The sequence below is a fragment of the Eleutherodactylus coqui genome, chromosome 5 (assembly GCF_035609145.1).
Source record: "Eleutherodactylus coqui strain aEleCoq1 chromosome 5, aEleCoq1.hap1, whole genome shotgun sequence".
Lineage (NCBI taxonomy): Eukaryota > Metazoa > Chordata > Amphibia > Anura > Eleutherodactylidae > Eleutherodactylus > Eleutherodactylus coqui.
In genome coordinates this window covers 17,526,957-17,549,351 of record NC_089841.1, presented here as the reverse complement: position 1 = coordinate 17,549,351, position 22,395 = coordinate 17,526,957, and the positions used below count along the sequence as shown (strand labels likewise).

The following is a 22,395-nucleotide window of genomic DNA, read 5'->3' as shown; positions in this document are numbered from 1 at the left end:
AGTCCTCTGCTGGCGCTGTACTGTGGGAGCTCCGGTCTCAAGCGGCCATCTAGCTCCGCGGTCAGGCTCCGCCCCCCTGCAGAAAATAATTTAAAAAAATTAAAGATCTTTGAAAAAATAAAAGTAGTACCGCAAAAAACAAAACACTATATCAATTTGATATTGTTAATACCATAAGATAGTGGAATTTCGCTCTTTTTCCCATTTCACACGACTCAGAATTTTTAAACTCATACAACTCATTAATGGGTGTGAAGCAGCACAGCAAGAGTAAAGAAAGTGAAAAAATACTTAGCTTTATTGGAACATCCATTAATGGACTGTACTGTTTGAGCCCACTGAAGTCTGGACTCTGTTGAAGCGTGTGCTGCGATTTACTTTTCTCACCCCCACTAACAGTGGTGTTTATTCAGGATCGTTGCTGTTCCCCTATTGATTTCTGAACAATACAACTCGTACCACAAAATTCAAGCCCTCATACAGCTACGTTGATGGATAAATAAAAGAGTTATGATTTTTTTTAACAGGGGAGTTTGGGGGGGGGGGGGGGGGAGGGGAATGAGGAAAAAATATTTCCACGGTAACAGGATGCTACCTACAGGCGTCCTGTATTACCACTGCCTATGATCACTATAACAAGACATAAGCCCAAAATAGGCCATGTCCTTACGGGGTTAAATGCGCCTTGAAATGCACTGAAGCTAGATGTTTTGAAGATGGGGGAACAGTGAAAGTAAGTTAACCTAACAGGACAAGAATGTGCATCTAGACCAAATATTTTGTTTTAAATAGATTAGTCAACTCTTTCATATCCTTGGAGTTTGAGTTTCTGCTGAGTAGGACAACTAGGCCAAGATAGTGTAGGTGATCAGTAATGCCGTTTGGGACCATCTAGAATAATACAATGGGAGAGTTGGAAGGGACCTCCATGGTCATCCATTGAAGGGGAACTCACCACCTCCCATGGTAACCTGTTCCACTCATTGATCACCATCATTGTCAGAAAGTTTTTTTCTAATATCTAATCTGTGCCTCCTCCCTTTCAGTTTCATCCCATTGCTTCTAGTCTTTCCTTGTGCAAATGAGAATAGGGCTGATCCCTCTACAGTGTGACAGCCCTTCAGATATTTGTAGACAGCTATTAATTCTACTCTCAGCCTTCTTTTTGCAAACTAAACATTCCCAGATCCTTTAACTGTTCCTCATAGGACATGATTTGCAGACCGCTTACCATCTTGGTAACTCTTCTCTGAACTAGTTTGTTTATGCCTTTTTTAAAGTGGGGTGCCAAGAACTGGACACAGTAGTTCAGATGAGGTCTGACTAAGGAAGAGTAGAGGGGGATAATGACCTCACGTGATCTAGACTCTATGCTTCACCTCATACATCCCAGAATTGTGTTTGCCTTTTTGGCTGCTGCATCACATTGTTGACTCATGTTCAGTCTATGATCTATTAGTATACCCAAGTCTTTTTCACATGTGCTGCTGCTTAGCTCAATTCCTCCCATTCTGTATGTGCTTTTTTCATTTTTCTTGCCCAGATGTAGGACTTTGCATTTCTCCTTGTTAAATACCATTCTGTTAGTCGCTGCCCACTGTTCAAGCTTTTCAAGATCTTTTTGAAACTCTCTCTCTCTCTCTTCCCTTGCAGTTGGTGATGCCAGAGCCAACAGAGCAACAATGGCTGGATATTGCAGGTGGTTTTCTATCTGTAGTGCAGTTTTCTAACTCTTTCAGGGCCCTGGATGGAGAGCACATCCATGTGAAGATGGCACAGCACTCAAGGTATTGATTCTACAGTTACAATTTTTAATAGAGATGAAATAATACCTCCACAGTGCCACCTACTGGAAGCCAGCATTCCTTCAAGCCAAAGTCAGACTCTTTATACAAGCCTTGCATCAATGACTGGGAATTAAAAGCAAAGCCAGACTCCATGCACAGACAGCTGTTTCAGGGTATTTGCCCTTCATCAGTGTAAGGCAGGAGTCTGGCTTTGCTAGAGAGAGGCCTGGGATGGGGGTCAGAAATGCTATCTTTTCTCCTCAGGAAGAGCACCTAGACGGTGAGTGAGAAGACTCAAATGGCCATGCACGCTCCTCTGGGAAATATGCAAATAAGGGAGATGGAAGCAAACCTCCACAGTGCATATGTATATAACCCAGAGGAGCATGCATGGCCATTTGATTCTCCTCACTCACCATCTTAGTGCTCTCCCTAAGGAGAAAAGATAGATTTTTAATAGAAAAACAAACTATAAAACCTCAAGAAAGCAGTCACCACAAGGGGTACTACAGTACTGTGCAAATGTTTTAGACAGGTGTGGAAAAACTGCTGCAGAGTAAGAATCCTTTCAAATTAAAAATGCTAATTTATTTTTGTCAATTAACAAAATAAAAATTGACCAATCAAAAGAGAAACATAAATCACATCAATATTTGTGACCGCCCTTTACCTCCACAACTGCATCAATTCTTCTAGGTAAACTTGCACACAGTTTTTGAAGGAATTCGGCAGAGACGTTATTTCTAACATCTTGGAGAACTAAGCACAGATCTTCTGTGGATGTCGGCTCGCTCCAATCCTTCTGGATTGCAGCTCTAACTTAAAAGCCTCCATTTATGACTTATTTATCTGCTCCAGCCTTGAGAAACCATTCTCCAAGAGCCCCCTGGTAGATAAAGCCCTGAGATATTCTCTAAGGTCCTAGCTGGTGTTAGAAGCTGTTAAGGAAAGACTGCAAAAGTGAATAGTGTGGGCTTGGAGCTGGCTCTGGGAAGGGAGACCCAACTGTGATCTCGGAAACCGTACTTGAGTTATTTGGGAGCCAAGATCATCTCTGAATTCTAGTATTTCTTGATTTTGGAAGGAGAAAGCACTTGTTTGTTTTGAGACTCACAGTGAGTAGCTGGGCAATGCTGGCTAAAGATTTAACAGTGGTAAGCACCGAGGGAGGGAAAGAGCATATCAGCAGAGCTCCTCCCTGTTCCATAAGTAAACCACACTGCCCTATCTGACTCATAAGTTGATGTAGCATCTAAGGGTTTAACTAAATGTATTGGGTTTGCTCATCCCATACCCATTTTGGGGATTCTTGCATTTAAAGTCATTCACAGTAAGGCAAAAATGATGTGTTAACTCACAGAATAAAGTTAAGGCTCATTTAGCCATCTTTTGAGCGATAATCTTTGCATGTAAATGCTCCCATCTTTCATTCTTCGGCTGAATGATGATTTTCAGCTGTGCATTTAAACCATCATTCAGCCAGAGTGAAGATAAGGCAATGCTGTGTCTGCTGTCCATGGTGCTGAATTCTCAACGAGGAGCTAGATATGACAGTTTCCTCTTATCAGCCCATGGCTGAACAATTTATCTAATTACAGAGCTCAGACCTCCTGCTGAGTTCTGCAACAGCTCCCTGAAGCTAATTTGTATGCAAATGAAGCTGATAAAGCACTAATAGCAGTTAGTGCCGATTAGTACTTTATGCAAAATGATCGCTGACCTTTTAATCTTTTGAAAGATTATCTTTGTGTGTCAATGGGCCTTTAGTATGATGACAGCAATCCCAATTTTACTTTTTAAAAACAATAAACTTTCAAGAAAAAAAATATGCCCATTTGTTGCCACATTCTAGTTTTCTTAATTTTCTGTTGATGCGGTTTTATAATACCTTATTTTTTACAAGGCGAAGTATGAAAGAATAATTTTCAAAGCCAAAATGTTTCCTATTAAATTCCACGAAGTCTGCATCTGCAGTGTGATTCTCCTCTCACTATTAATGCACAAGATACTGTAAGCTCTCCCTCCTCTCCTTTAGTTATCAGGAAAAATCTTAACATCTAAAAGGAAAAAGAAATATCGGCCCAGATGCAAGCCTATACGTTTTTAAATGCAAAGTTTTATTAACAATTAGGAATGAGTTAGTAGAATATTTCACATTAATACATGTACCTGCATCTACCCTGTTTCCCTGAAAATAAGACATACCCTGAAAATAAGACATAGCATGATTTTCCAGAATTTTTGAGGATGCAAAATGATTTTTCAGGCTTTTTGAGGATGCTTGAAATATAAGTCCTACTCCAAAATGAAGCCCTGCTAACAGTTAATTAAAAAAGTCAATTTAAATAGTGTCCAGGCAGCTATACATGTAAAAAAGTTAAACCCTTTTGAACAAACATTAATATAAGACACTGTCTTATTTTCGGGGAAACACGGTATGCACATTTGACTTAACTAAGGGGGCTCCAGGCACGCCGTCTCCACCCAAGTCCAGTATGGAGGAGAGAAAACCTGCCACTGAGGTCCCATATCTTCATGCAGCTCCTGGATCAGCTACTTTGAACTCTAGATATAATGTAGTTGGATAATTGCTCAGTCTGATGCTTTATAACCCCATCTTATCTGACCAAATAGCGCTCTGATTTTGCTGTATGTCACTTTATCATCTTCCTGGAATAGTGATAGTCTTCATAGTTGGAGAAGCCGCTCTATAATATTGCTATCCACAACAATAAATGCTATCTGGATTCCATTTGCTTTCTGTATAACAGATGTTTATCGGTAGTTACATGCAGTTCTTATTCATCATTTAGTGCTCTAAATTGCTTCCCTTTCTCTTTTATGACATCACACTTTACTCAGGTGGTAACTTGTTATTCAAACTTAAACTATTTATCAGTAAAACGAGTTATGAGAGAAAAAAAGAAAATGGCTACTTCATTGTGTGAGTTCTGTCATGTCCAGGAATTGATTTCTGAGTAAAACATTTCTCACATTGTGAACATGAAAATGGTTTCTCCCCATGTGAATTCTCTGAGGTCTAAAAGGATCTGTTTTTTAAAGAACATTTCTTGCATTTTGTACATAAAAAAGGTTTCTCTGCTGAGTGTGTTCTCTGATGTTCTGTTAGAACACACATTCTGTTAGGACACTTTCCAAAGAGTACATAAAAATGGCTTCTCCCTTGTGTGAATTCTCTGATGGCTAACAAGATGTGCTTTCTGAATGAAACATTTCCCACATTCTGAACAAGAAAATGGCTCCTCTCCTGTATGAATTCTCTGATGTTTTGCTAGATCCGATTTCTTTATAAAGGATTTCCCACATTCTGAACATAAATATGGCTTCTCCCCAGTGTGAATTCTCTGATGCATAAAAAGAGTTGATTTTACAGTATAACATTTCCCACATTCTGAACATGAAAATGGCTTCTCCCCTGTGTGAGTTCTCTGATGTCTAACAAGATCTGCTTTTGCAGTAAAACCTTTCCCACATTCTGTACATGAAAACGGCCTTTCCCCTGTGTGAATTCTCTGATGTGTAACAAGATGTGATTTCACAGTAAAACATTTCCCACATTCTGTACATGGAAATGGTTCTGTTCCTGTGTGACGACGTTGATGTACAACAAGATGTGGTTTCTGAGTGAAACATTTCCCACAGTATGAACATGAAAATGGCTTCTCTCCTGTGTGAATTCTTTGATGTCTAAGAAAATATGATAAATGGGTAAAACATTTGTCACATTCTGTGCATGAATATGGCTTTTCTCCTGTGTGAATTTTCTGATGTGTAACAAGATCTGATTTTTCTGTAAAACATCTACCACATTCTGGACATGAATATGTCTTCTCCCCTGTGTGAGCTCCTTGATGTTCTCTCTTTCTGTGACTTTTCTTCTGCTTATCAGTCTGTGATGACTCAGAAGATGGGACCTGTATAAGAGGATCAGATGATGGATCTTTGCTGGGAAGGGCTGAGGGGATATCTGGGATAATAACAGGTTCTTCATATGTATTTTGTGTGATACCACAATCTTCTGCTTTACAATCTGCAGATATTAGACGTCCCTTTGAGCTCACGGTACAGTCATCTGCCAAGAATAAAACTAATTTTACTATTTTTGAGCAAAATGAACTTTGAAAGAAATCTATCATGTCTTTTCTCTTCTCACTGAAAGCAGCATAAAGTAGTAATGAATGCCAATTTCAGTGAACTTGAAAAAACACTGCACATTACCTCATAAGTGAAAGACATTTCAGGCCATTTTTGCAGCTCCCAGAAGAAATAAGTCAAGTTTATTGATGAGGTGCTGCTAGCCCCAGCCACCTACTGTGATAGTTTTTTCAGTATGCAGTATAATAGGGCAGGTGGATAAGGCTAGCAGCACTTCGTCAATAAACTCCACTCCTGTCTTGCTTTGAGCTACAAAAACAACATGTAAGTTGTTAAAATCATTACACATTACCCAATAAGTAACAGACCACTGAACTTGGCCTATATCTCCATGTTCTGTATCCTGTTACCTGGGTCTATGTCTCCATGTTCTGTATTCTGTCATCTAGGTCTATGTCTCCATGTTCTGTATCCTGTTACCTGGCTCTATGTCTCCATGTTCTGTAGTCTGTGATCTGAATCTATGTCTCTACGTTATGTATCCTGTTTCCTGGGTCTATGTCTCCATGTTCTGTAGTCTGTGATCTGAATCTATGTCTCTACGTTATGTATCCTGTTACCTGGGTCTATGTCTCCATGTTCTGTATTCTGTCATCTAGGTCTATGTCTCCACGTTCTGTATTCTCTTATCTGGGTCTATGTCTCCATGTTCTGTATTCTGTCATCTAGGTCTATGTCTCCACGTTCTGTATTCTCTTATCTGGGTCTATGTCTTCATGTTCTGTATTCTGTTATCTGGGTCTATGTCTCCATGTTCTGTATTCTGTCATCTAGGTCTATGTCTCCACGTTCTGTATTCTCTTACCTGGCTCTATGTCTCCATGTTCAGCATTCTGTCATCTGGGTCTATGTCTCTATGTTCTGTAACCTTTTACCTGTGTCTAAGTCTCCACATTCTGTATACTGTTATCTAGGTCTATGTCCATATAGCTTTATTAATGGTGGAATCTGGACACCCAATCCGGATTATGCAGCAAATACCATGTATAGCATGCTATGGAAAAGCATTCTTTCCTGCACACGAGCGGAAATCAATTGCGATTTTCCACTCGTAGAGGAAAAATCGCAGCATGCTCTATTTTAGTGCGGATTCCACACGGACGGCTACCATTGAACTCAGTGGAAGCTGTCTGACCTGTGGTGCTTCCACAATGATATTGGGGAAAGGTTGCGGCTACCCGCGTCAACCCCATGGTGACTGCTTGGGAAACCCGGGGATTTAAAATTAACAAACTGCACTTCGCATGTCCGATGCAGTACAGAAAGAAGAAAGAAATGCGGATGCTGGCTTGGTACAGGGTCGGATTTCGCATGCTGGCTCCCATGGAATATGACCCAGTTGTGTGTAGCCAGCCTGAACTTGCAGGCATCTGATTGCTTATTCAGTATATTGCATTATACAGTATGCGGACAGGCAATCATTCATAGCTGCCCTTCAGAAGGCTCTCGGCTGCCATACCACCCCGATGGAATGCTACAATCTCCTAATGGGGGAAGACCAATAGGGATACCTTATTCTCCATTGGGAAATGAAAATGCTGTCGTCAGAATTGATGGGGGTATTGAAGGATTAACAGCTGCAATTGGAGAAATCTGCATTCACGGCTCTTGTGGGCGAGTGTTAGCTGTGATGTATTGTTGACACCTGCCAGTTCTGGAGTGGTCTTGGCCCCCAATCCTGCTCCATGCAATTACACCTGAAGTGCATCACATATGTCTCCACGTTCTGTATCCTGTTACCTGGGTCTATGTCTCCATGTATTCTGTTACCTGGGTCTATGTCAGTAAAGTTATATGAATTTAATAAGAACTATTGCTTCTGAACTCTGAATATTGTGCAGTTTTTCCTAATTAGTACTGGCAGCAGATGATGAAAAAGGAAGCTTCCATCACAAATATTTCATGTTCATAATTTCAATGCCCATCATGTGTTATCTCCTATAACGTATCACATTGTCAGCCATATTTAGTTTGTACTCCGGCTGAAGGGGGGAATATACAGCGGAAACTGACAGATACCAGAGGTTATAAATCTACATAACTATCAGCAGCCGCTGACCGAGGAGAATCTATGACTCTTCTCTGCTGTATTTAGTGCTTACTACTCACCTGGGCGGTTATCTGTAGGAATCTCCTCTTTACACCGCTGATCGCCCCTCACATTTGTCCCTGTAGTATTAATATTGGTCAGATCTTCATCGTGATACAAAAGCTGTGAGACAAATATTGTAAAAGTCAGCAGACGGTTGGAGAAGTCGTGTGGAAGGTTTTACATGACCTGAAGAGATCGTTAATCATCATGAGAACGAAGAATGACCTGACAGGAATAGTTATCTGAGCCACATAGCTGCAGGCAGGAGCAAACCTAAAGGTTCAGGGGCCCGGGTGCAAAGGTTCAGCTCAGGGCCCCATCCCCCGCTTCCACTCCCCCCCCCCCGTACCCTGACCTAGATCGTGCTGCATACAGCTGCACATGATGACATCATCACTCCCTACCAGCCAGTGTGGCTGCCTCTCTCCTCCTCCTCCCCACTCCTCTACTCTGCTTCTTCTTAAGCTGGCAACACTGTCTGCCCTGTGATCGGTGCGGTGCTACAGACAGAGCGGCCAGCTGGTAATGCACTGAATGTGTATGGTGGATGGCGGCCCTGGAGGCCCCCTGAGCGCAGGGGCGGGTCACCACCGCAACCTCTGACAGTACGCCTATGGCTGCAGGTCTGGAAGCTGGACGGAGAATTAGATGATGGTTTAATGACCCCTCAGGAACCTCATACACATGCAGAGGCAGACACTGAGTGCAGAGGGCCACTGTCCAAAGAATGTTCCTACATTTGGTCCCAACCTAAATCAGCCATATAGGTTTTATATCCACCCCTATACACATATATATCCGGCATGGCTAGTCACGCTGCACGTTGTCTCAGTGGAGGTAATCAGCGTCTACCAGACACATCCACTGCTTGTCTTGGGGAAATAAAGGAGCAGATAAATATAAATCCAACCTGTTGGCACCTTATTCCCACCAGCAGTCTCCACCGCCAGAACACTGGGAGAAGATCCAGACAAGATGTAATGTCTCTGGTCAGCGGTAATCCTGCCATCTCCACCGGCCTCATCACACAAGTAGAAGACATCTAATAAGACTGAAGACAAGAGCTTCACAGCCTTCTACAGATCAGATGGACATCTCCACCTACCTGATAGTCCTGTGGAAAAAGAGGATAGGGACATCTCTCTGGAATTCTTCTCTTACTGAATGGAACTGCAGAAAACACAGATGGACACTAAAGTCATTCTTTATATACAGATAATAAAGTCCCCATGGATTTAGTCCTGTCCATTACCTGGTGATGGGAGCGGCTGGTGGGTCTCCATCATGGTGTCCTTGTACAGATCCCTGTGTCCTTCTAAATACTCCCACTCCTCCAAGGAGAAATAGACAGCGACATCCTGACACCTTATAGGAACCTGACAACACAATATACAGTCATCACTCAGAAGCCTCCAGTGCTGTTATTGTATAATGTCCCAGCATTCCCTGCAGCGTCACCTCTCCAGTCAGCAGCTCAATCATCTTGTTGGTGAGTTCTAGAATCTTCTGTACATTGAGGTCCTCATGTATCAGGGGGTGAGGTGGGGGCCTCGTGATTGGGCTCAGGGGTCTTCCCCATCTTTCAAACACAGGGGACCGGTGGCAATCACTAGAGCTCTTCACTACTGTGTAGTCCTGTGTATGGGGAGACATTAATAAATATCACGACAGACATTTCCGGAGTCCATCACCTCTCCAGTGACATCATCTGTTATTATCATAGATAAGTATGATGTAATGTGACATCATTAGAATCCCTCCCATCTCCAGTGACATCATCTGTTATTACCATAGATGAGAATGATGTAATGTGACATCATCAGAATCTCTCCCCTCTCCAGTGACATCATCTGTTATTACCATAGATAAGAATGAAGTAATGTGACATCATCAGAATCTCTCCCCTCTCCAGTGACATCATCTGTTATCACCATAAATAAGAATGATGTGATGTGACATCATCAGAATCTCTCCCCTCTCCAGTGACATCATCTGTCATTACCATAGATAAGAATGATGTAATGTGACATCATCAGAATCTCTCACCTCTCCAGTAAGCTGGAAAAGTATCTCTAGGGTGAGATTTAATACGCTCTCCGCCATCTTGTTTTTGTCCTTCTCCATCCTTAATGGTACAGTCAGAAAAATGTTCTTATGTAGACGTCATCAGAGAATTTTATATTGTATGACCTGAATGGGAAGACGATTTTTAAAAAACACATAAATTCACATGTAAAGCAATACAATTATAAGGCAGAATTAGGCCGTATTTACACAGAAAACCGCAACATTGGTCAGAAACACTTGGATTCATATTGTGGTTGTATAAAATGGGGTTTTCTATGTGAGTACAATGTGACTCGCACATTTTGCGTACATTTAAAAATGTGATTATAACTCCATAGAAAAACAGGACAAAATGCATTTTTCTGCCCCGCTGTATCACTGCGAGAGGAAATCGCACATGTAAAAAGACCCATTGAATTCGAGGGGTTTTATATCCGTTTAGGTTTTGTGTCTTACAACACACTGAGCTCACAGAGGAAAATCGCCCACGTGAATACACCGTAAGGGAGAGATCTGAAGAGAGATTAAAGCGAAGCTGTCCGGAGTCTTCTGGTGCAAGAACTACAAGCAGCATAAAATCCCGAGAGGCGCACATGTGCTTTAGGAAAAACATACTTTAACCCCGTCACATATGTGATGCACTTCAGGTGTGATTGTATGGAGCCAGATCGGGGGCCAAGATCACTCCAGAAATGGCAGGTGTCAACTATACATCACAGCTAACACTCGCCCATAAGAGCAGTGAATGTAGATTACCCCAAGTGCAGCTGTTAATCCTTTAATCCCCCCATCAATTCTGACGACGGGATTTACATTTCCCAATGGAGAATAAGGCATTCCTATTGGTCCTCCCCTATTATGAGATTGTATCATGCCATCGGGGTGTTATGGCAACTGAGAGCCTTCTGAAGGACAGCCATGAATGATTGGCTGTCCGCATACTGTATAATGGATAATATAGCATAAGCAATCAAATGAATGCAAGTTCAAGTCCGCTAAGGGAATAAGGATTAAATAATAATAGGTAAAATAAAGATTTTATAATTACAGCAAGAATAAAAATACTAAAATTTAAAAAAAACTTTTTCCATCGTCCCATTAAAAGAAAAAGAATAAGAAATTTTACCAAAATCTAAAAATTAGCATCATTGCATCTGTAAAAGTGGAATTTATGAAAACATCACCTCATTTGTTCGGTACTGTGAATGAAGTAAAAAAAAAAAGCATTCCAGAATTGCGCCTTTTTTTGGTTACCGCTTCCAAGAAATAATGAATAAAAAAGTTTAAGGTGCTCCAGAAGGGTAGCAATAAAAACTACAGGGCTCGTTGCAAAAAAAAACAAGCCCTCCCACATCAGCACTGACGGAAAACTAAAAAAAAGACATATAAATATCATTTCCATATTGCTTTATTATAGGATAATGATCATGTGATTTTACTGCAAAGTGAACAGTTCAAAAACAGCCCCTCGCTAAAACGAAAAAAAACCCAACAAGCTCAATTTTGCCACTTTTTGTTTCACCCCATTTAGAAATTGCAAAAGTCATCATTAGTCGGTCAGTGGGGGTCAACCACTTGGGATCACCGTAATCACCTGATTGAAGAGGCCAGTGAGGTCACGAGCATTCATCATGTGGCCGTCCCATTCAAGTGAACGGGATGGAGATTTGATACCAGGAACAACTGCTATACAATATACGGCGCTGTACCTGGTACAGACTGAAGCGGCGCTCACCTGATCAGCTGATCGATGGGGATCCTGAGCGATGGACCACCACCAATCAACTATTGATGACTGCTCCAGAAGAGGGCTTGTTTTCTGCATGACGGGCTGCAGTTTTCATTCATACCATAATGGGGTTCATACAGCTTTTTTTAATCATTTTTTTGGTATTTTTTGGGAGGAAAAATGAAGAGAAATAAGCGTTTTGGCTATATTTTTCATTTTATTCCATGCAGGAAATATAGTGTGTAGAACGCGCTACCTTTGTGAGATCTTTACATGCCGCGATCTACACTTCTGAGCCCATGTCATCCACAGATCCTAAGTTTATGTCCTGTTGCTTTTGGTACCATCCAGTCAGGACATACTTACATCCTGTGGCATTAGGCCTGTTTCCCCGAGGCGACAAAATCGCACAATTTTCTCGCGATGCGACAGTGCTACAAATTGTGTGTATTTGAAGCCCATGCCTTCCTATGGGTTCCTTCACATTAGCAATGTTTTGTTACCTGCGACATTGCGAAAAACAAAAAACTGTGGGTAACTAGATATGCCCTTGACTTGTGATATTTTGTAGCCCATGTTTCTCTTTGGATCCTTCCTTTCTGTTGCATTGCTTTGCACTAAAATGCAATTTTCATGCGGTGCGATGCAACTTTATAGTAGGAAATCCGTGTGAAACAGGCCTTAAGGTGTTTAAAAAAAATTAAAGTCCCAGTATGGGAGTGGTCACTCTATTCGAATTGCAGTGAAAACTGACACGCGTGTAACTAGTCTTCATAGAAGGGCTAAGTTGGATACCCTGGGGTCCTTCATTGGGCCATCGGGTACAATGGGAACTCCTGAGTATCTCTGGTCACTTTCTGGAGGCAATAAGGGAGAAATAGAAACCCTGTTTCTATCTGACTGCATGGAAGCTAAAAACACTGTTGACCATGGCATGTAAGGGGTTAAACAGCCTGGATTGAATGATTATCCCATCTTGATGAGCCATCTTTAGTGGGTGTTTGAAGTTTGTTGCACTATCCATTGGTCTAAAGTGACAGGGCATCCAGATATCGGAGAGGCCCTTGTTTATCAATGTGTTTTCAACAGATTTGTGTCTAGAACTTCCCCAGAATTAAGGCGTGCGGAGATTTAGACAAATTTACAAATACTTTGCGCCAAAATAGAAGAAACAGGCTTGCCAACTTTTTTTTCCCTCACAGCAGGTGTGGAAGCTTCTATCTTACTGACACATTGAGGAAGAGTTACTACAACAACGTGTTGGTAAAACCTGGCGCTACTAGCAGTTGGTGTAAATGAAGAGGCATTTGGTGCACGCTTGTTTTAAATAAACTTCCTGTGCAGTGGCCTGGAGAAATGCACTACAATGCGCTGTTTAGCTATGGGGACCAGTAATATAATAACCAGCCCTAGAGGTTTAAACTGAGTCAGTTTACACAAGGGATGCAGGTAACCTAGCAACCAGATAGGCTGTGATTGGCTGTGTCTGGTCAGGTGACAGAGGTAATAAATAGCCGGACAACGGTTGCAGGAGGCAGAATAAGTTTAAGAAATAAGGAAAGAAGGAAGGAAAGAAAGAAGGAAAGAAAGAAAGAAGGAAAGAAAGAAAGAAGGAAAGAAAGAAAGAAAGAATAGCCGGACAACGGTTGCAGGAGGCAGAATGAGTTTAAGAAATAAGGAAAGAAAGAAGGAAAGAAAGAAAGAAGGAAAGAAGGAAGGAAGGAAAGAAAGAAGGAAAGAAGGAAGGAAAGAAGGAAAGAAAGAAGGAAACAAGGAAAGAAAGAAGGAAAGAAGGAAAGAAGGAAAGAAGGAATAAAGGAAAGAAGGAAGGAAAGAAAGAAGGAAATAAAGAAGGAAGGAAGGAAAGAAAGAAGAAAAGAAAGAAGGAACGAAAGAAAGAAAGAAGGAAGGAAAGAAAGAAAGAAGGAAAGAAAGAAGGAAAGAAAGAAAGAAGGAAAGAAAGAAGGAAAGAAGGAAGGAAGGAAAGAAGGAAAGAAGAAAGGAAGGAAAGAAAGAAGGAAAGAAGGAAGGAAGGAAAGAAAGAAGGAAAGAAGGAAAGAAAGAAGGAAAGAAGGAATAAAGGAAAGAAGGAAGGAAAGAAAGAAGGAAATAAAGAAGGAAGGAAGGAAAGAAAGAAGGAAAGAAAGAAGGAACGAAAGAAAGAAAGAAAGAAAGAAAGAAGGAAAGAAAGAAGGAAAGAAAGAAGGAAAGAAAGAAGGAAAGAAAGAAGGAAAGAAAGAAAGAAGGAAAGAAAGAAGAAAGAAGAAAGGAAAGAAAGAAGGAAAGAAAGAAAGAAGGAAAGAAAGAAGGAAAGAAAGAAGGAAAGAAAGAAAGAAGGAAAGAAAGAAGGAAAGAAAGAAGGAAAGAAGGAAGGAAGGAAAGAAGGAAGGAAAGAAGGAAGGAAGGAAAGAAGGAAGGAAGGAAAGAAGGAAGGAAGGAAGGAAAGAAGGAATAAAGGAAAGAAGGAAGGAGAGAAAGAAGGAAATAAAGAAGGAAGGAAGGAAAGAAAGAAGGAACGAAAGAAAGAAAGAAAGAAGGAAAGAAAGAAAGAAGGAAAGAAAGAAGGAAAGAAAGAAAGAAGGAAAGAAGGAAAGAAAGAAAGAAGGAAAGAAGGAAAGAAAGAAAGAAGGAAAGAAGGAAAGAAAGAAAGAAAGAAGAAAAGAAAGAAAGAAGAAAAGAAAGAAAGAAAGAAGGAATGAAAGAAAGAATGAATGAAAGAAAGAAGGAAAGAAGGAAAGAAGGAAAGAAAGAAAGAAGGAAAGAAGGAATGAAAGAAAGAAGGAATGAAAGAAAGAAGGAAAGAAGGAAAGAAAGAAAGAAGGAAAGAAGGAATGAAAGAAAGAAGGAATGAAAGAAAGAAGGAATGAAAGAAAGAAGGAATGAAAGAAAGAAGGAATGAAAGAAAGAAGGAAGGAAAGAAAGAAGGAAGGAAAGAAAGAAGGAATGAAAGAAAGAAGGAATGAAAGAAAGAAGGAATGAAAGAAAGAAGGAATCAAAGAAAGAAGGAATCAAAGAAAGAAAGAAAGAAAGAAAGAAAGAAAGAAAGAAAGAAAGAAAGAAAGAAAGAAAGAAAGAAAGAAAGAAGGAAAGAAACAAAGAAAGAAAGAAAGAAGGAAAGAAAGAAAGAGGCTGCAGGCATCTACCTTCAGGGCTGGAGCTGCTGCCGATTCTTCTTTTTTTTTTGGTTCCTGTCCAAATATCTTGACGAATGATCAGCATTGAGTCATGAGCTAGGGACAAAGTAGTTAGGGCATTCATTGGATACTCTAACTGTTGGTCTTACCAACCTTAGGGACCTCAGAGCTAGAAGATAGCAATTTTTTGAGGTCGAGGCTTGAATATCCGACACTCATAGTTAAGTTATCGTACTTCACTATCTCTTAAGAAATCGGTCTGGCAACATCTTTTCTAAACCTTCCAGGCATCAGCTATTGGGATTATTCTGGTTTATCGTGACCAGGATATCTGGCCTGGCTGATTACGGATGGTTATATACTTACTCGGCACCCATCAGTTGAGGGGCACATTGATTCGTCGAACTGTTTTATGACTTGGCTGTACGATCTATCTAGAACCTTTAGAATATATAGACGTACACCATTTCACCTATCCCCCCAGTTCTTTTGGGTTCTATTTCTTCATTTGAATATACGGCTCCTGATGAATCGTGTAAGCGATAGAAACGCGTCGAGCTAAACATCTATAGAGCCTACATAAAAAATTAATAATTTTTTTTTTCTTTTGGACTAATGAATATGTCCTTGAAATCAACCATCGCTTGAGTTGAATACTCTTAGAGCCTATTTGTCCTGGACTGATAGATATGTCCATAAAACCATCTATTTTAATTATATGGGTTTAAATAAGGGCAAGCACCCGTGTTAGACATAGCCGGACAACCGAGACGGCATATGACCACATTATATCGGTCCAGTACACTCTAACTATTCCCTACTGAGGGGGGATTTGATGTTGAGGGACCTCTTGACCCTAATCAAATCCAACACTGGTGCATACCCTATTAAACCAAGTGTCATTTATGCCAAAACAAACGTTATGAAGCCCTGTTCTATGTATAAGTCTTTAACTTTGTAATTAAGGGTTACGTTTTATTTTTTGAATACAGGTCTTCACTAAAACTAAGCCTTAGCTTTACTCCAGGAAGAAAAAAGGGAATACTTACCCAAAATGCTCGGTCCGGACCCCCCGCTGCTCTCCCGAGCTCCGCTGGGCATCCTGCAATCATCGTTCGCCCACAAAAGATCACTTCCTGATTGAAGGATTCATAAATTCGGCCTTTAGAAAGCGATGGCTCTGATTGGTTCATGCAGCACTGCTCAGCCAATCAATGCAGCGCTCGATGAACCAATGCGATGACTGTTTATGAATTGGCCAGTCAATGCCAGGGCTCAGCCAATTCACAAATCCCGCCTCCACAATGTGCTGGCTGGTAATTGGTTCTTTGGCCACTACTCAGCCAATCAGTGCAGTACTGGATGAAATAATCACAGCCATTGCTTCCTGGAGGCGGGATTTATGGATCCCTCAACCAGGAAGTGAACTTCTGTGGGTTAACGAGGATTGCAGGAGGCCCAGCGGAGCTCCGAAGAGCAGCGGGAGGGCCGGACCGAGCATTTAGGTAAGTATTCCCTTTAGTTTTTGGGGTAAAGCTAGGGCTTGGCTTCGGGGCGGAGCTTAACCTTCTCGCGCCAAAATCTTTATTGTGGGCAGCAACAATGCGATACGCGATTTTTCACATGAAAACGCATCTCTGTAGCTACAAAATCGTGGGAACAAGGCGGCGATCTTGTGTCACCTGTGTGAAAGAGGCCTAAAGGTACGGGACATACAGATCTGTGTAGTGTGTGCTGTATTCCACAAGATGGCGCAAGATGAACGCAGCTACTGAAATAGTACAGAAGAGGAGAAAAGCCACGGCTCACCTCACAGTCAGGACGTCTCATCTCAGGCGGGCAGTGAAGGGTTAATAATACCAGCATGAGGGGCACACATACCTCCAACCGCAGAGCCAGACTGCAGCCGTGTGCTAACAGGACCTGTGATGATGTCACCGTCATGTGATCAGTCATGTGTGTAGGAGGAGTCAGGGATCACATGACCAGGGGTGATCTACAGATGAGCATAAGGCCGGGCTCATAGGGTGCTTTACAAGGTGAGAGAGGGTGAGAGAGACAGTTACCTGAGAGATTACCTGAGAGAGAGAGACAGTTACCTCATACATTACCAGAGAGAGAGAGAGATAGAGACAGTTACCTCAGAGATTACCAGAGAGAGAGAGACAGTTACCTCATACATTACCAGAGAGAGAGAGAGAGACAGTTACCTCAGAGGTTAGCTGAGAGAAACACAGTTAACTCAAAAATTACCTGAGAGACACAGTTACCTCAGTGATTACCTGGGAGAGAGAGAGACAGTTACCTCCGAGATTACCTGAGAGAGAGACAGTTACCTCCGAGATTACCTGAGAGAGACAGTTACATCAGAGATTACCAGAGAGAGACAGTTACCTCAGAAATTACCTGGGGGAGAGAGACAGTTACCTCAGAGATTACCTCAGAGAGACACAGTTACCTCAGAGATTACCTGAGAGAGACAGTTACCTCAAAAATTACCTTAGAGAGACACAGTTACCTCAGAGATTACCTGAGAGAGACACAGTTACCTCAGAGATTACCTGGGAGAGCGACAGTTACCTCAGAGATTACCTGGGAGAGCGACAGTTACCTCAGAGATTACCTGGGAGAGAGACAGTTACCTCAGAGATTACCTGGGAAAGAGACAGTTACCTCAGAGATTACCTGAGAGAGAGACAGTTACCTCAGAGATTACCTGAGAAAGACACAGTTACCTCAGAGATTACCTGAGAGAGACAGTTACCTCAGAGATTACCAGAGAGAGAGAGAGTTACCTCAGAGATTACCTGAGAGAGACAGTTACCTCAGAGATTACCAGAGAGAGAGACAGTTACCTCAGAGATTACCTGGGAGACAGTTACGTCAGAGATTACCTGGGAGAGAAAATGTTACCTCAGAGATTACCTGAGAGACACAGTTACCTCAGAGATTACCAGAGAGTGAGAGAGAGAGTTACCTCAGAGATTACCTGGGAGACAGTTACCTCAGAGATTACCTGGGAAAGAGACAGTTACCTCAAAGATTACCTGAGAGAGAGAGAAAGAGAAACAATCACCTCAGAGATTACCTGAGAGAGAGAAAGTTACCTCAGAGATTACCTGAGAGAGAGAGAAAAACTGTTACCTCAGAGATTACATGAGAGAGACACAGTTACCTCGGAGATTAGCTGATAGAGACAGTTACCTCAGAGATTGCAAGAGAGAGAGACAGTTACCTCAGAGATTACCTGATAGGAACACGGTTACCTCAAAAATTACCTGAGAGAGACACAGTTACCTCAAAAATTACCTGAGAGAGACACAGTTACCTCAGAGATTACCTGGGAGACAGACAGTTACCTCAGAGATTACCTGGGAGAGAGAGAGAGAGACAATCACCTCAGAGATTACCTGAGAGAGAGAAAGTTACCTCAGAGATTACCTGAGAGAGACAGTTACCTCAGAGATTACCAGAGAGAGAGAGAGAGAGAGACAGTTACCTCAGAGATTACCTGGGAGACAGTTACCTCAGAGATTACCTGGGAGAGAAAAAGTTACCTCAGAGATTACCTGAGAGAGACAGTTACCTCAGAGATTACCAGAGAGAGAGAGAGAGATACAGTTACCTCAGAGATCACCTGGGAGAGAAAATGTTACCTCGGAGATTACCTGAGAGAGACAGTTACCTCAGAGATTACCAGAGAGAGAGAGAGAGACAGTTACCTCAGAGATTACCTGGGAGACAGTTAACTCAGAGATTACCTGGGAGACAGTTACCTCAGAGATTACCTGGGAAAGAGACAGTTACCTCAAAGATTACCTGAGAGAGAGAAAGTTACCTCAGAGATTACCTGAGAGAGAGAGAGGAACTGTTACCTCAGAGATTACCTGAGAGAGACACAGTTACCTCAGAGATTACCTGATAGAGACAGTTACCTCAGAGATTACCAGAGAGAGAGAGAGAGACAGTTACCTCAGAGATTACCTGATAGAAGCACAGTTACCTCAAAATTACCTGAGAGAGACACAGTTACCTCAGAGATTACCAGAGAGAGAGAGAGAGACACACAGTTACTTCACAGATTACCTGAGAGAGAGATACAGTTACCTCAGAGATTACCTGAGAAAGAGAGAGAGACACAGTTACCTCAAGATTACCAGAGAGAGAGAGACAGTTACCTCAGAGATTACCAGAGAGAGAGAGACAGTTACCTTAGAGATTGCCAGAGAGAGACACAGTTACCTCAAAAATTACCTGAGAGAGACACAGTTACCTCAGAGATTACCTGGGAGAGAGACAGTTACCTCAGAGATTACCTGGGAGAGAGACAGTTACCTCAGAGATTACCTGAGAGAGAGAGAGAGTTACCTCAGAGATTACCTGAGAGAGAGAGAAACTGTTACCTCAGAGATTACCTGAGAAAGACAGTTACCTCAGAGATTACCTGATAGAGACAGTTACCTCAGAGATTACCAGAGAGAGAGAGACAATTACCTCAGAGATTACCTGGGAGAGAAAAAGTTACCTCAGAGATTACCAGAGAGAAAGACAGTTACCTCAGAGATTACCAGAGAAAGAGAGACAGACAGACTGTTACCTCAAAAATTACCTGAGAGAGACACAGTTATCTCAGAGATTACCTGGGAGAGAGTGAAAGAGAGACAATCACCTCAGAGATTACCTGAGAGAGAGAAAGTTACCTCAGAGATTACCTGAGAGAGACAGTTACCTCAGAGATTACCAGAGAGAGAGAGAGACAGTTACCTCAGAGATTACCTGGGAGACAGTTACCTCAGAGATTACCTGGGAGAGAAAAAGTTACCTCAGAGATTACCTGAGAGAGACAGTTACCTCAGAGATTACCAGAGAGAGAGAGAGAGACAGTTACCTCAGAGATTACCTGGGAGACAGTTACCTCAGAGATTACCTGGGAGAGAAAATGTTACCTCAGAGATTACCTGAGAGAGACAGTAACCTCAGAGATTACCAGAGAGAGAGAGAGAGACAGTTACCTCAGAGATTACCTGGAAGACAGTTACCTCAGAGATTACCTGGGAGACAGTTGCCTCAGAGATTACCTGGGAAAGAGAAAGTTACCTCAGAGATTACCTGAGAGAGAGAGAGAAAAAGTGTTACCTCAGAGATTACCTGAGAGAGACACAGTTACCTCAGAGATTACCTGAGAGAGAGAAAGTTACCTCAGAGATTACCTGAGAGAGAGAGAAAAAGTGTTACCTCAGAGATTACCTGAGAGAGACACAGTTACGTCAGAGATTACCTGATAGAGACAGTTACCTCAGAGATTACCAGAGAGAGAGAGAGACAGTTACCTCAGAGATTACCTGATAGAAACAGTTACCTCAAAAATTACCTGAGAGAGACACAGTTACCTCAGAGATTACCAGAGAGAGAGAGAGAGAGAGAGAGAGACACAGTTACTTCACAGATTACCTGAGAGAGAGATACAGTTACCTCAGAGATTACCTGAGAGAGAGAGACACAGTTACCTCAAAATTACCAGAGAGAGAGAGAGACAGTTACCTCCGAGATTACCGGAGAGAGAGAGAGAGAGAAACTGTTACCTCAGAGATTACCTGAGAAAGACAGTTACCTCAGAGATTACCTGATAGAGACAGTTACCTCAGAGATTACCAGAGAGAGAGAGACAATTACCTCAGAGATTACCTGGGAGAGAAACAGTTACCTCAGAGATTACCAGAGAGAAAGACAGTTACCTCAGAGATTACCAGAGAAAGAGAGACAGACAGACTGTTACCTCAAAAATTACCTGAGAGAGACACAGTTACCTCAGAGATTACCAGAGAGAGAGAGACACAGTTACCTCAGAGATTACCTGAGAGAGACACAGTTACCTCAGAGATTACCTGAGAGAGACACAGTTACCTCAGAGATTACCTGATAGAGACAGTTACCTCAGAGATTCCCAGAGAGAGACAATTACCTCAGAGATTCCTACAGAGAGACAGACAGACAGACAGTTATCTCAGAGATTACCTGAGAGAGAGAGAGACAGTTACCTCAGAGATTACCTGAGAGAGAGAGACAGTTACCTCAGAGATTACCTGAGAGAGAGACAGTTACCTCAGAGATTACCTGAGAGAGTGACAGTTACCTCAGATATTATCTTGACTTTTTGGGGGGTCGGCACTACATCCCCATAACATCACAGCAGAGAGCAGAACAGCCGCTCACCATCACCCCATTATATGGTATCCAAGAAAATCCCTTGTAGAGCAGCGCACAGCGATTTAAGAGAACGTCCAGTTCCATCAGGTGTCTCCTTTATTGGTTCTCCATTTGTAAACTAGTGCAAAACACGACGACGTTTCCGCCCCAACTGGGCCTTTGTCAAGCATAAAATCAAGTTAAGCAGTGCTAAAATATACTCTTTAGCGCACCAATCAGAATAGCTGACAGATATCCCTCCTCCTTATTCCACTCAGAAGATATTGGACACATCTGGTCACAAGCTCCATAAGGTCCAAATATGGTCATAGGTGAAATTAATAGGCAAACAAATGGGGATGTGGACTACACATCTACGCAGACCGCGCCTACCTCCCACATCTCACGTCATCAGATAGCGCCTCGACGTGTGTCTGACCCGTCAGGAGCAGCTGAAGTCCCATATGGGAACACCGGAGCTTTAGACCATCACGTCATAAGTCACATGACCCGGAGTCACACGACCCACCTAGGCCGTCCATCATGTCCCATAACCACAGTGGGGTGGCCTGTCTGTGGTTATAGCAACAGAGGACACTACCACGTGCATCCACAGCTCTGTTGTAAAAGAACAACCACAGACAGGCAAATCCCCCATCAATCAACCTCAGTATCTGGATAGATGGAATAATGTGTCTACACCATACAGGTATATAAGTGTGTTCCTGTGCGGATGAAGAAACAACTAACTCATTAGTGTCAGGTTAAACTGTCACTATATTTACATTCACTCATAGTTTATAATAAATCATTTCACTGATATATCAGACCAAAGTAACCACCGTCATAAACAGGGTACTGACCTGAGCAGAGATGAAACCCGCACACAGGCAGCGTCATAGGGGTGTATTGAACCCAAAGGATGTGCACACACATAAGCCTGCTACTATATCCCCTGTAAAGCCACTCCACTGGCAGGATGAGATGATGCATGCGGCACACTTCGCACCCAAACATCTGGATGGATGTAAAATGTATGGGAATATACTGCATTCGGACCCAGATGTTCCCAACCTCCTCCCGTGGATGAACAAACAAAAGAAATACAAATCAACACAAAATAACCAAAAATAATCAACCAAATTACACATCAGAAACGGGGGGTAGGATTATATTCCACATTAAAGGGGTTCTGACACTAAAAAAAAAAAATTGTACCCACCT

The 22,395-nt window shown here is 42.1% G+C and overlaps 1 protein-coding gene across 1 annotated transcript in view; it reads right to left on the bottom strand.

The window, feature by feature from the left end:
* LOC136628710 (zinc finger protein 850-like) overlaps positions 1 to 21,276 on the bottom strand; it is a 72,639-nt gene extending 51,363 nt beyond the window's left edge. The window contains exons 1-26 of the mRNA XM_066604813.1: positions 21,199 to 21,276; positions 21,069 to 21,099; positions 20,948 to 20,958; positions 20,828 to 20,839; positions 20,659 to 20,670; positions 20,458 to 20,469; positions 20,184 to 20,195; positions 20,010 to 20,063; positions 19,886 to 19,912; positions 19,762 to 19,788; positions 19,480 to 19,491; positions 19,093 to 19,104; positions 18,720 to 18,773; positions 18,611 to 18,622; positions 18,497 to 18,523; positions 18,345 to 18,356; positions 18,221 to 18,232; positions 18,093 to 18,104; positions 17,322 to 17,333; positions 17,239 to 17,267; positions 10,102 to 10,180; positions 9,568 to 9,690; positions 9,161 to 9,225; positions 8,237 to 8,310; positions 4,940 to 5,880; positions 4,724 to 4,827 (exon numbers count right to left, since the gene is read on the bottom strand). Of these exons, the coding sequence (XP_066460910.1) occupies positions 4,724 to 4,827; positions 4,940 to 5,880; positions 8,237 to 8,310; positions 9,161 to 9,225; positions 9,568 to 9,690; positions 10,102 to 10,180; positions 17,239 to 17,267; positions 17,322 to 17,333; positions 18,093 to 18,104; positions 18,221 to 18,232; positions 18,345 to 18,356; positions 18,497 to 18,523; positions 18,611 to 18,622; positions 18,720 to 18,773; positions 19,093 to 19,104; positions 19,480 to 19,491; positions 19,762 to 19,788; positions 19,886 to 19,912; positions 20,010 to 20,063; positions 20,184 to 20,195; positions 20,458 to 20,469; positions 20,659 to 20,670; positions 20,828 to 20,839; positions 20,948 to 20,958; positions 21,069 to 21,099; positions 21,199 to 21,276 (1,856 nt within the window). The remainder of the gene's footprint in view (positions 1 to 4,723; positions 4,828 to 4,939; positions 5,881 to 8,236; positions 8,311 to 9,160; positions 9,226 to 9,567; positions 9,691 to 10,101; positions 10,181 to 17,238; positions 17,268 to 17,321; positions 17,334 to 18,092; positions 18,105 to 18,220; positions 18,233 to 18,344; positions 18,357 to 18,496; positions 18,524 to 18,610; positions 18,623 to 18,719; positions 18,774 to 19,092; positions 19,105 to 19,479; positions 19,492 to 19,761; positions 19,789 to 19,885; positions 19,913 to 20,009; positions 20,064 to 20,183; positions 20,196 to 20,457; positions 20,470 to 20,658; positions 20,671 to 20,827; positions 20,840 to 20,947; positions 20,959 to 21,068; positions 21,100 to 21,198) is intronic.
* Between the last annotated feature and the right edge of the window lie 1,119 nt (positions 21,277 to 22,395).